Raw genomic sequence first — 15,057 nt, 5'->3', positions numbered from 1 at the left:
CGGACTCCCTTTCTTATTACGGCTTCTTTCTTATGTTCTTCAATTGTTACTGTTGCTGTTTGGTTCCTGTACATGTTAGCAATTGTTCTTCTATCTCTGTATTTGAACCCTAATTTTTTTAAAATGCTGAACATTTTATTCCAGTCTACGTTATCGAATGCCTTTTCTAGGTCTATAAACGCCAAGTATGTCGGTTTGTTTTTCTTTAATCTTCCTTCTACTATTAATCTGAGGCCTAAAATTGCTTCCATTGTCCCTATACGTTTCCTGAAACCAAATTGGTCTTCTCCTAACAGTTCCTCCACTCTCCTCTCAAAGGAGACAATAAAAAGTTTTAAATCATTAAAAATTAGCAGTAATGTAATTTTTCATCTGAATATGATATATGATCTATATATATATATATATATATATATATTCACAACCCTAATAGATAATTAGTATTACTGATGTACATTATTCATGATATATTTTGAAATAAAATGTTGTTTTATATAAAAACATTTCAACACAGTGTTGTTATAAATTGAGCTGACTTTTTGAAGTTAATATAATTACTACAATAAATAAATTTGTATGCCCCAAATTACAGGGAAGCTGAATGTGACCTATACTTAAAATATCAATTTTTTTAAAATTGTAATTTATAAAATTAAAATTCTGGCTTTTTTAATAAAAAAATTAAAAATTTTTTTTTTTTAGTCATTGTACACTTAAGTCTAATTTTAATGATAAAAAACTTCATTTATCTAAGCAGGTCAACTGTGTGTGGAACCCAAATTTTTTGATTTTATTCTCAATTTTACTTTTAATGGTGCACATAGTTTTTATGTTATAAACTTTGTTTGATCAAGAGGGTCAAATCAACGTGTACTGAATGAACATTTTGATTTTTTTTTGTAGTTCTACTTTAAATATTTTAAAATTAAGTCATTAGTATTTAAAACCCTAAAGCGTATTTGAAGTAAAAATCTGTCAAGGGTAAAGCCAGAAAAGTTAAGCGATTTTGCCAGATTTTTTTTACAACATTTATGCACCAATTTTTACTTTTGTAAATTAATAAAGTTCTTAAAATTTACCCTTAGTTTATTTTTTAATTTAATGTGTAGGCCAAAGCGATACAGTAGGGTAATTTTACGTACCATAAAAATAATATAATATACAATATTGCATAATTCATCTGCCTCTTTAATTAAATTAGTGAATTTATGTATGTACATTATGATGTACATACATAAATTCACTAATTTAAAAAAATGTATTCATGTTATGACATGAATACATTTTTTATCTTAATCGGTACATAATACAGTTTAAAGAGATCACGTCAGGACTGTGTACAAATAAAAATTAAAAAAAATATGTTATTAAAGTTCATATTAATGTAATTAATTTGCGGGAAGATTTTGTCTAGTTTGATATAAGCGGATGGCTTTCTTTCCATAAAGATTGCACATTTGTAAATATAAAACATGCGTTAGTGAACATTTTCAATTTTTTAAAAATCAGTCTACATGATTCGTAGATATGTACGCCAAATAATTGTATCCTAAAAACTTGTTATGACTTTCTGAGAAAGTCAGAAGAGATATATGACAAGTATGTCATATATATATATATACATATATATTTATATATATCTTAATTATAAGTAAATTAATCTTACAAGTTTAAAATAATAAAACAGTATATGTTAGATGATTTAAATAAATCTTATAGATCTTTCAGTTCGTTAAAGAAAAAAAAATTGTAAATCTAGTTGGCAATTACACTTTTATTGTTTTTTTATTATTATGCATTATTCTAGGAATTTCGAGTAAAAGATCTATTTACACTTTCTTTGATAATAACTGTTATGAACAGAATCTACTCTGCGATTCAAACCTGCTACTTTATCTTTATGAAACGTTAAATGCTAATATACCGTGGTAGGGAGTTAATATAGTTTATTATTTTTTGATGACCTTGAAGTGTTTGGAAAATTAATTACGCAAAGGTTAATTTAAAATAAAAGAAGAAAAAAGTAATTGTTATATTATACATGATTAAAGAAAATTTATCATATGTAATTGCTTTTTCTTATATAATTACAATTAAAGGATGGGAGTCATTAATCGAAAGTGTTATTTATTAATAATAGATTTTTTGGATAAATTTACTAGCTTGCAAAGGAACTTGTACAAGGGAATATGAAAATTGAAATTTGTTGCATATGAAAAATGCCATGCTGGATCAGGATTAAACCCGGGACCTTTTTTTTGTATTTTTGGAGTACTTGGGTTATGAAAGTTCGAGAACTTCGAGAAGTTCAAAAAAACCCATACCCCATTTTTTGACAGATTACCGTACTTTTCTTGCAGCACAGTTCTAGACCTATGATGCCAACTTATGAAAAAAATAATGGTATTTGGCCCTAGAGGTGGCATATCTCTACAGCTGTGATTCCAGGAAAGTAAAAAATCTGGGAAAAGGTTACATATCATAACAAATAGCTTTGCCTTTGACAAATTTTGATTTCAAATACGCCATAGAGTAAATATCAACGAATTAATTATGTAATATTTCGATTACAATTGCGTAAAAAATGAAAATGATCGGTAATAAAATTTGTCTGATTTCTCCCCTTTCATCGAATGACCTTTCTTTTAAAAATTACCTTTAAAATGATCTATAAAAAATATAATTAAAAAAAAATTAATATTCTTAGAAAAGACTTCAGATACCAGTCGATTAATCATTGACCAAATGACGTTTTTATCTTCAAAATTTTACCGTATTTTATAGTATAATTGTTAAAAAAAATCAAAGTTTTTAGTAAAAAAGTTCGGTTTCAGTTTAACGTTTTGCTCCTCATCTACGCAGATAACATTTTTAATAACTGCCACGACTTGAAAAACACAAAGATTCAGAAATTTTAAATTATTAAGTTTGGGTCTGTGCGATCTCCTTTTTTTTAAAAAAATTTAAGTTGAATTGGGGTTAAAAGTTTATTTATATGGAGGTTTATTTATTTATTATATAGGTGTGCTCAGTTTGGTGCAGTGTTATTCAGCAACAATTAAAATTTATGGTTTATTAAAAAATAAAAAAATAATTATATAGGTTCCGGGCCTGCTTTTCCCATGGGGTTAAAAATCGAAAAATATGTATTGAAATGTCCGTGTGACAAAAAAATCTGATGTAGACACTGCATTACTTTCTTGAACGCCTATTAAATTACATATACATATTTTTTTAAAATGAAAGTTCATAAAATTTTATTTCAGTAATAACTTCTGATATTCTTTTTTTTTTGGGGGGGGGGAGTGTTTATTGCATTAATATTATTATTCAGTGTAAATTTTTTTACAGTGAGAGTTTAATTATAAATAAATATATTTAAATAAATAAATAAACAAAAAAAAGGAGATGTGTGATTCGAACACCGATATGCCTTTCCCTTGAAAGATCCAAATATTTCTTTAATTAAAATTTTATTTGGCTATAACTCTGGAACCAATGAAAATAAGAACCGCTTATGATATATCGTTGAAAAGCTCTCGATGAGGGCTCCTTACTGCAGTTAAGAAAAAGTCAAAGATCCAAATTATTTTGAATTTTGGGCTTTTTGGACACGTTTGGTTCAACCGATTGCAATCAAAAGGGGTGGTACACAACTAGGTATTACAACAGTTCTAAATCTAAAATTTCAACATTCTATGACCAATCGTTTTTAAAGTTACACGAGATACGAACGAAAGTACATACATACTTATGTACGTTCAGATGTCACACCGAACTAGTCAAAATGGATTTAGGGATGGTCAAAATGGATATTTCCGTTGAAATCTGGAAACCGAAATTTTTCGCGATTACCATACTTCCTTGTACGACAGTTTAGAATTAATGTTGAATATCTCCCACCCCTAAAAACTGTGGAATTTTTATACGACTGCCAAAAAAGGAGTGTAATGTACTTTAATGATTTGAATTAATGAACTGTGAGCCTCTATCATGGGTGTGTGAATCGGATTTGAACTGAATGATTCGAATCAGTCGAATGAATAATATTACAAAAATAATATAATTAAATTTGTGTTAAATAAAATTAAAAAAAAATTCTATTTAATAATGATGGGCTTCCGTTAGGGGCTGTATGTGAGACTAGATTGGTGAAGTCATTCGAGCAACTTGTGCGTGGTTAAACCGATCATCACCATCAGCCGGTAACAAACGGGGAACCTTGGGGCGCTGTTTTAGGAGGTGCAATGGGGTGTCCTAATAGTATCTTTGCAAACAACCGTTCTATTTTCAAAATTCAAACGGGGTATTTGTTAGTTGGTTGAAGGCTAACTTCTGCTCGCATCAGATAAACTCTCGATGTGACAGGTCACGGTTTTTCGAAAATGTTGTTACAACTTCGCAACCAATCTTCCGAGGTATGTGCTAGTATAATACAAATTATGATGGAACCAAACCAGAATAAAAATTAATTAATATACTCGGAAGTGAACCTTATTACACGACTATTCAAAAAGGAATTTAATGTATTTATGTTTCACCGTTGCAGCTCAACAGCTGAAACGATTTCGATGTTTGACTTGCTTTGGAATTGTTACGTTAATGGGACTGTCATAGGCTATATATATATGTTTAATTTTGTTTTCAAATTTTTAAATAAATTTGAAAACAAAATTTCACTAATTACAGAATTGTCACCCGCACGTTCTTTAATTATCTTATATTAGTAATTATACTAATGTAGCAATGTTTTTTTTTTTATATTTATAAATAACTTAAAGTATTTTTATCCTACTACAGTTTAATTTTTTATGATATATTTATAAGTAATATGATATTCCGTTATTTTAATCTGTTTTAGAATCCGATCGATTTAAAACTAATTTTAAATAACTACTTTTGTCGTACTGAAGAAGTTTTAGTTTTCTACTACGAACGTTAAACAATGTTGAAAATACCCCTCAATCTTTTTTAATGCTATCAATTCCCAATGTATTTTTAAATATTTTTAGCCATTTTCGAGGAATTAATGTCGAGCCAGTCCGGGAATATTAATTAAAATACAGACCAACCCTTAGGTACGTACATATATCTTACAGAAATTTTTTACAGTTTAAAAGTTTTATTTTGTTAAGCATGATAAAAAATAAAGTTCGGGAAAATAAAAAATTCGACCAGTTTAGTATTGTACCTGAAGATAATTGGTAAAATATATACTTATGTGAGTTATTTAACTAATATTTGTGCGTATTATAAATAAAATTTTGGAGTAATTTTTGGATGAAATATTAAAATTAGATTTATTTTACAGCTATATTAGAAAAAAAATACAAAAAATACAATTAAAATAAATAAAATAGACTTACGTATATCTACGCTAGATTCTTCCTTAACAGCAGCTGCATTTATGTACGACGTAACAGCTAAAAATAGTATAAATATTTGAATCATATTGACTAAATGAAGTACAAAATACTTTTTAAAAAAAAAATTATTATAAATATTTTTTATATACCAAATGACGACGATTTAGTTTTTCCGCCTAATCTTTCTTGTTGCGCGAAAAGATTTAATGTTATCGGAAGGATAATGCAGAAATGTTACGTGTATATATTTATATTATATACGTGGAGACAACAACCTAAATGTTATACCACCATCTTTATATATACTTATAAGTATACCCCCCTGCCACTATTACCTATATCCTGTGTACACACGCACACGCGCACGCACAAACATAATATATACTTTTAAAGTTTAATTATTTACTAACATAGAACACCTTGAATTTAACCTTGGCTTCTTGACTTCTCCAGTACGCGCGAACTACTCTTTAGTTATGTTATATTCTTTAATGAATTATTTATTTATTATTATTTTTTTTTTTAATTAGGAATAAAGAAATATTAATAATAAATAATTTAAATTTATTTTTTATATTTTTTAATTTTTATTATATTCTATTGTTATTACGTGTGTAATATGGACTTATAATTTTTCTTATATTTTTATACATTAATTGTAAAATTAAAGAAAATAATTTTTTTTATTTTAAATTTTACTTTATTTTATACCAGACGTTTTGCTATATTTCTTACGGGTATTATGTTTTTATTGATTTTCTATATATATATATATATATATATATAAATTAAATGTCATAATAAAAAAAAAAAATTGTAGGGTTTAAAGTATGAATTAAATAAAACCATTCGTTTATTCTGTTAACTCATCGGGTTGGTCGAGTGGTGAACTCATAGCAAATCAACCGATTTCGAAGTCGAGAGTTCTAAAGTTCAAATCCTAGTAAAGGCAATTACTTTTATACGGATTTGAATACTAGATAGTAGATACACCGGTGTTCTTTAGTGGTTGGGTTTCAATTTAACACACATATCTCAGGAATGGTCGACCTGAGACTGTAAAAGATTACACTTCATTCATACATATCATCCTCTGTAATACCTTTCGGTAGTTATGGAAGCTAAACAGAAAAAGACAGTGTTTTTTGTTATACCGTTTTATTCTTTAAATTCATCTTTTATAATTTTTTTTAGAATTTATTTTTGTTAGAAATTATCAATTAATCTCATTATGCACATTTGATATAGGAAAAAACCTACCCGGTTCATTGTTGAGCTATCGATAAACGAATGATTTTTAAATAATGTAATATTTTCGTTTGATCCTATCTTTAACATTAATTTATTTGTTAATAGGCGTGATTTACAAATATCGGAATTTGAAATCGTTGAGGAAGCACATAACACATTTAATTTTAAAAATCATATTATCTTTGCTGAAAAGAGAATTGAAATATTTATCTTGTTGATGTTAATTAATTATAGATTTCCTTAACCGGACAAATTGGAAAACTTTAATCGAATTTATTTCCAACAAGATAATTTAATCACATTTTAATGTATTTGTTGTTACAGATTTGTGGGTAAGCAGAGAAGACGGGCATCCGGGCAACGGGTGCCTGGGTGCTCACCAATTACGCTAACTTGAACCAATATCTGTTTCGGTACCGCCTGGCAGCTGTTGAGCGGTGTGGGGAGGTCCATTCAAATGAACACCTAATGTTTGACTGCCCTGTTCTTGGGGGCCCAGAGACCGGGCCATCCTGGAATTTAGAGGTCAAGGGGAAAATTGGCCACTCATAAGCAATGTGGCTAGAGCCGCATTGTCGGATCGTGTGGGAGTTCCTAGATGCGGTTACTTTGTTCAACCGGCATCCGTAGTTTACTTAAGAGAAAGACTCTTACCGCATTACCGCCGGAAGCTAACCCTAAGTTTGGCTGACCACCAGCCAGTTAAATAAATAAAGGAATTCAGCAAAAAAATAAACACATATGTTGTAATAATGCCTATTATTTCACTTATAACTTGTGAATTTTTTTTATAATTACGTTTAATATTTATTAATAAATCAGTATATTTAAATTAAAAAAAGGAGATGAAGTTTGATTCAAACCGATAAGCCCTTACCCGTGTAAGATCCAAGTATTCATTAATTAAAATTTTATTTATCTATAACTCTGGAACCAATGAAATTAAGTACCACTTACGATATATCGTTGAAAAGCTTTCAATGAGAACTTATTACTGCAGTTAAGAAAAAGTCCAAAATCCAGATTTCTTTGGATTTTGGGCTTTTTTTGGATACTTTTGGTTCAGTCAATTGCAAATGAAAGGGGAGTTGCACAACTAAATGTTTTAACAATCTTAAATCAAAAATGTCAACATCCTAAGGCTACTCGTTTTTGAGTTGCGCTAAATACATATGGACGTACAGAGATCACGCCGAAACTAGTCAGTGTATTTCAGGGATGGTCAAAATGGATATTTCCGTTGAAATCTGAAAACCGAAATTTTTAGCGATCTCACAATACTTCCTTTACTTAGTACAAGGAAGTAAAAAAAAAAGGCGAAGATTACAAAAATGGTAGTACTGTATTTTTAATGTAGTGGGAAATCGAGGGTAGGTTCTCCATTTATAAAGTTTCTCATAAAACTAATAGTTTTTGAGATTCTAATTGTTGTGCCATCTTGAGTTGGAGTCCGGCACCTTTTAGATTCCTGTTAGGAGAAGATCGTTGTTTAGGAGTCAATTTCCTGGGTCAGGCAGCCGATAACTGTTTCAAACTGCAGAGAGGAATTCCTCGGAATGGTTCTTTCAGCTTTGGAAAAAGATTAAAGTCCGGCGGACTCAAATCAAGGCTGTATAGGGATGGCTAAACGTTTTCCAATCATAATCGGCTGAAATATCGACTACAGAAATCTCTTATGTGTGGGCCCGCATTGTCATAGAAGATTGACATAACACTTTCAATTTTTCTGGGCAAAGTTTTCGATCGCAAAGCTTTTCGAATGAAGTTTCTATCGTAAGTAGTAGTTACACTAACACCGTTTAGCACTGTGTCCATAGCCGTAACATCGTAATCGTAAGCGAAAATCATCCTTTGCTTCTCTTTTGATTGCGTGCGATGACATTTCTTTGTGGTCGGAGAGTATTGATTATTATGTCATACATTATTTATGATTGCAGTTTAGATTTAAATTCATTGATCCATGTTTCATTAATAACCGTTTTGAGGAAAAATGTGAAAAAAAATTATTTTTAAAATACCTGACGCCACCACGCGCACAGTTATCACAACTCGATCTATCAATTGCGTGTGAGTGTATCTGTATACTATAAACTTAAATGTGTCGAGTACAAACTTAAAACTGTCTTAAATAATAGCAAGAAAGAAAAAACTCAAATCATTTTTACGACAGGTAAATTTTTTTATTGTAAAATTAAATCTTTAAATATATTTTTAACCTTAATATTAATGAACAGATCTGGCCGGGCGTATGCACGCACGAAATTCATCGCGTCTTGAATATTTTCTTGCATATGACGCGGACTACCAATATATATGATAATGGAAGAATATATGCGGTACCGATGTTTTTGACATAAGTTTTTTCACCTACGTTACTCACAATAGCATCTCGCAAATGAATGTATTCCTCAGAACGTAATGTACCGCAATCGCTCACTTTCGATTTTTGCATACATATCAACAATGAATTGATGAAATAGCTGGCGGCATCGAAGAAGGTTGTTGTCTTCATCGGCACGAATCATCTACCGATATGCGTAGAAGTTCATAGCGCTAACTTTCTTGTTAATTTCTGCACCTGCAAAATAAAAATATAAACGAGACAAAAATAAATTAATTGTACGAAAAAAAATAAAAATAAAATAATGGATATGCTGTACCTATAACTGGATTTCTTTGTTTAATGTTTAAATAATATCCATCTTCTCCTTCCCAAAATATCAGTGGGTATTGAAAAGCATCGTAAGAACGATGATTGTCTTGAATCATCTGAACCGTGTTATTTCTGCGTTGTATCCGTATATCTCGACAACTGCATAACAACTGCAACTTCATTAACAGTTGGTACATTGTATCTGCCTGTGTGCTTTCCGTATGGTACTTTGTCTGCTTTAATGATAATCACGTAGTTGTCGTTTTGCAATCTGTTGGAAACAGTGTTGGACCAACCGGTTATGATTTTGCAAAAACGTTTCCAAAGTTGCCACTATTTCTCGTTCCTCCATCTGCTCGATGTGGTTGTATTGTAAGCGTGTGTTAATATGTTGCTCTTCATTGCCCGTGAAGTAGATTGGCAAAAATTTTGGATCGGCATCAGGCATTCAGAACAAAGAACCAATTTTATGATACACTTGGCCCTGAATCTTAAATGTTGATTCAAAATTACGACCTTCCTCATTCTGAACGATTTTTGTTGCTCAAAATGACGTCATTTGGAGGCAAAAATTGAATTTACGAATTTTACGCATAAACAATTTCGATTGCGATGTGGCTCCAGCCAATATTATGTGTAAGCAGTTCTGGTGTAATTTCAAGACCGTCATCTTTTGCTTTTTAGTCTGTGTAGTACCCATCTCGCTGCCACTTTTTTTTTGCAGATATTCTGTTAAAGGTATGGTGTTTTTGGTACACCATGAACTCGTTTCATTTTCGATTTTTCTCACTGTCATGCGACGGTCATCGTCAATTACCGTGACAATACAAGCGTCGCTCTGAAATGGTTGTGTTGTCTATAGAAGTATACGGTTGGCCAAAACGTGGCTTTTCTGGTGTACTGCTGTAAAAGTTTTGTGCAATATACAGCACTTTTACTGTATATTGCAGTATTGATGCTGCTTGTAGATAATTGGCACAGTATTGTCTCTGAAAGTTTCAATTTTGTCGAATATACGCCGTTTTAATTTTGTCATGCGACCACAGTTCATTTTTGCTCCATCTTTGGACTGCACTGACGTCTGTAAGCACTTAATAAACCCCAAACAACTTATATGGCCTGCGTGACACTTTAGGTTACATACTGCCGTTGCCGCGAGTCGTGTCTTTATTTTTGCGCGCATGGACACAGTGAATTACGTTTGGGACAACGCTGTTGTTTGTATATATACTAGCATCCCTGTGGCGGCTTTATCCACGCCATACGGTTACTTGCCCCGCGGTCATGACTCGTTCCGCTTGCCCTTCCCGTCTAGCCAAAAGATTCTGCCCCTTGGATCCCGCTGTGTTCATTAAACTCATGCTTGTGAGATTAATAATGATAAATAAAAATTGAAGCCTGTTTAATTTATAAAAAAATATCAGTGTACTGTAATTTCTTCAGAACAACAGTTTGGTCAGGAATCCGACGGCGATCCTGTTGGAAACCCTCACGGAAGGTGAACATAAGAAGTACCCGCTGGCACGCGCGGAAGGAACCTTAGGGTTCCTTCCGTCACCGCGTCGTGAGAGGAGGAGGGCTTTTAGTGGGTCCCTGCTTCGGCAGGAAACCCCGTACACCCAGTAGTACGGGCTGCTGGGCGTTTGTTTGCAGATTTTCTCTCCAACGTAAAAAAAAAAAAAAAATCCGAAACTTAAAATGAGCTAAAAAATGTGGGTTTCAAAACAATTGGTCTCCATCTTAAAAATATTACTTATAACCGGATACTCGTAAGAAATAGGGGTAAAGTTGTATTTTGGCCGGTACTTAACGTTACCCAACACCACTAGGAGTTGACCGTACTTAGTTTCTCATTTTAAAAAAACGTATATTTTGTGTTTTTAGTCGCAAGTAACCGGAGGCAGGTGCAGCCAGTCGTGTCACGCATACAGTGAAAGTGGTAATGACTGTTTGAGTCACCACACTGTACCAATTCGAACCCCTCAAAAAATCGAAATTAAAAAAAACTCGAAAATAGTTTTTAGATATTTATCTGAAGAGCATTTGCAAGCCTCAATCTAGTGAATATTGTTTAGTATTGTCTGAAATGAGGAAAATTTGCTATCATTGTTCGACAGTTTATCTTTCTTCATCCCTTTCAAGGTTGAATTTCAAAAAATCTAGAAACTGGTTTTTGTATATATTTACTTGAAGATTAAACGCGTTAAAAATTAAGTTGATATTAACATTTTACAAAGAGATTAAAAAAAATAAATAAAATTCTTTTGCGGCTCGATTTTAACCCTTTAAACTCGAATTAAAAAAAAAAAAAAAACATTTTTTCAAGTGAGCATTTGCACCGTAGAAAAACACAAATTTTCATTAATTTATTTTTTTCATTTTTTGCTGGTCGTAGATGAATTGGTCTGTTATTCAGGACTAGTTGTTTTGTGGATACAGACATATATGTATATATATATATATATATATGTTATATACACACATACATACAGATCAGCGTCAGCATGATCTACGACCCTATCAGATAATAGGATATCACGGTACCCACGTATACATATTTTTCTTTATTTTAGTAAATCATAGATTTTAACCTTGTTGAATAATGTTACATCAGTCTACTGAGTTAAATAATTGCTGCAATAAAGTTTTAAGTTTTAACAAGAGGGCTGAATGGGACTTGTACTTAAAATATCAATTTTTTTTTAATTTTAATTTTCAATATTGAACATCCAGTTGTGTCTAGTATTAATGTTACGACTTGAGAAGTTTTTAAAAAAGGGCTGTTCCTATGAATGGGACTCGAATTAAGAATTAAAATAAATGTCGAATTTTTTTTAATCTCTTATATTTTATATATTTTTCCAGTCGTTGCAGTTAATTTATGACGTAGCTGACATACAAGGGTCAAATGAAGTCTGAATATTTTTTTTTTTACAAAAAAATTAATTTTTTTTTAACAATTATACTTGTTTTATATTAATAATAAAATGTGATTTCGTCAAGAGAATCGACTTGAACCAAACATTTTTTTTTAATAATTTTGAATTTTTATTTATTTATTAATTTTAATTTTATTTGTGCATTATTTTTAAGGCAAAAACATTATTCTATCAAGGGGATCAAATCGGACCTTAATATTTTGATCTTTTTCGAAATAGTACTCTATATGTTACATAGGTCGTTAATATTTAAAAACCTTAATAAAGATACTCATTTCATCGCCTCTTGTGTTCGATTTTGTGATGGTATGTCAGCAGTAGAATTACTTTACCGCAAACCAATAGCAATAGCAAACAAAGCAATAGCACTCGCATTATTTGCTATCTTAAGTAATTTTATAAACGAGGCAAACATAGAGTGGAAAAATTACGTTGGAATATGCATCGATGGTGCTCGTTCAATGTCTGGAAGATTCCAACGTATTCAATGACACATTGCATCATCCAAAGAGAAGCTCTGGCTTCCAAAGAAGTGAGTCCTGTTCTGAATATTGTGCTAAAGACGGTTGTAACCGTAATAAATAATATAAAAATGAGACCCCTAAAATCAAGAATCTTTTCTGCACTTTGTAAAGACACGGGTGCAGTACATTCAGCGTTACTATTTTATTGCGAGACAAGACGGTTATCATCTGGGAAAAACTTTTGCGTTTATGAATTGAGAGATGAAATCGCCATTTTTATAGAAGGGGGAAAACCTACCGGAAGCCGAGAAGTTTCGAGATGGTTTATGTGTGATGGAATTGAACTATCTTGTCGACATATTCGAGAAATTAAATACCTTGAATCTTCAACTCCAAGGAGCAAATATACATATGTTTGATACGAGTGATAAAGTTAATGCTTTTTGTAGAAAATTGGAATTGTGGAGCGGAAATTTTTAAAGCAAAAAAATCTAGAAATGTGGATGAATGTGTTAAAACTTACAAGGCTGAAGAACAACATGTGAAAGCTGTTTTTGTAACCGTTAAAAGTCATTTAGCCATGCCGGAAAGGAATTTAAAAAGTATTTTGTTGCTGACGACAACTTTGGCAGCAAGTTACGAGTAGGTTAGGGATCCATTTCAAAATACTCCCGAAGAGTTTTCAACTACCGAATAAGAAATCTTCATAGATTTCATGGCAAGTGGCGAAATCAAAAGATAATTTAGCAATAAATCGCTCTGAATTTTTGGTAGGGGTGGTTGATGATTTTTCTGCACTGAAAACAAGAGCATTTTGTAATACTATTATAATTTTCAACATCTTACCTTTGCGAAACCGGATTTTCTACGGTGGCTGCTTAGAAAATGTAGATCTCAGCTAAATATAGAAAAAGAATCTGATATCTATTTTAATATTAAACCTTCATTTTGCTACAGAGCAAAGTTTTTCACCAAAAACTTTGCTCTGCAAGACAGGCCCAAGGAAATCGCTAAAAATTATTAAACTTTTTTAATTTAGTACTGATAATTATTAAATAGACTATGCAGTACTGATACAATCCTATTTATAAGTGTATTATATCAGTGTAAATGTGTATTTTATTACTTATGTCAGAATGTATTTTGTTTTGATTTCCTCTCTGTAAAGTAATACATTTTTTTTAATAATATTTTCTTTTCGATATGTTCGCGCCGCACTGTCCTAGGTGGTCTGTTAGCACATCAACCCGATATATTTTGAATGATAAATTACGACAAATTCTATCCCGATCACCTGACCTTCTATTGATGTAAAATTAAAATAAGCGCTGATTCATCTAAATTAAAAAAATTATTTCACTACTTGCAAAGTAGTTGATGTATTATAAATAATTAATAATAATTTTAAATAACTATTATAAACTAAACTATTTAGCTATTAATAAATTTATTGCGTTCAATTAATTTTTTCTTAAATCAATAATTTTTAACTCGTATAAACAATAAAAGGAAAAAAATTAAATTTATTATACCATTTACTATAAGATACGTGAGATTCATGGAGGAGGGAAATCGTATAATGACCTTTATCTGTCCTCTACATAATTGCGTTTTAACATTTAAATCTATTTCATCTTTATGGGAAAAGAGAGAGAAAAAATTGTAATAACTGTATCAACCCTCCTTTAATATAATGTTCATTTTACAACATTATAATGTGAAATTGTTTTCAGTACTAATTTATTGAGGGGAAAACATTACAAAATTCGCTAATGAATATTGCAACTGGTACGAAAATGTATATATATATATATATATATATATATATATATATATATATATATATATAAACAATCTGTACACCAGTAAAATGAGCGATTTTGAAAAGGTAATATATTTTCTCGTGTTCGCGGCTCGATCAGGATATTGAGAGACTGACAAATGAAATTGTATAATTATAATTTATTGGTTTAAAAACATAAGTAAAACAAGATAAATCAGTAATAATAATAATAATAATATTGACAATGATAGTAGTAACAGAAAAACGACAGTAATAAAACAAATAATAATAATAAATAAAAAAAATAGTAAACACTCAAAATAATAATCAGTATTATAATAGTAACAGACAATAAAAAGACATCTCGATAATAATTAGAATAATGACAATAATGGCAACATTAAACAATAATAATATTAATTGTCAGTAACAAACAAATAATCATAGTAATCACACCGACAATAATAATAATAATAATAATCATAAATGTCAATAATAATAATGAACAGAAATTACATAAAACAATTTTAAGTAATCGTCAGGATTTATTTACAGGTAGATAAATAATGAATACCAGAATTCAGTCCCATTGACAAAAGAC

The 15,057-nt window shown here is 30.6% G+C and overlaps 1 protein-coding gene and 1 long non-coding RNA gene across 6 annotated transcripts in view; one reads left to right on the top strand and one right to left on the bottom strand.

Annotated features, from left to right (window-relative positions):
- The window catches only part of LOC142333506 (uncharacterized), a 38,676-nt gene extending 33,028 nt beyond the window's left edge, over nt 1-5,648 (bottom strand). The window contains exon 1 of the mRNA XM_075380763.1: nt 5,367-5,648. Within this exon, the coding sequence (XP_075236878.1) occupies nt 5,367-5,451 (85 nt within the window). The 5' untranslated portion in view covers nt 5,452-5,648. The remainder of the gene's footprint in view (nt 1-5,366) is intronic.
- LOC142333507 (uncharacterized) overlaps nt 1-15,057 on the top strand; it is a 92,373-nt gene that overhangs the window by 9,398 nt on the left and 67,918 nt on the right. The gene's annotated exons all lie outside the window — the stretch shown is intronic.

This window comes from Lycorma delicatula, chromosome 12, assembly GCF_047948215.1.
Source record: "Lycorma delicatula isolate Av1 chromosome 12, ASM4794821v1, whole genome shotgun sequence".
NCBI classification, from domain to species: Eukaryota; Metazoa; Arthropoda; class Insecta; order Hemiptera; family Fulgoridae; genus Lycorma; species Lycorma delicatula.
This window is presented reverse-complemented; position numbering and strand designations above follow the sequence as displayed.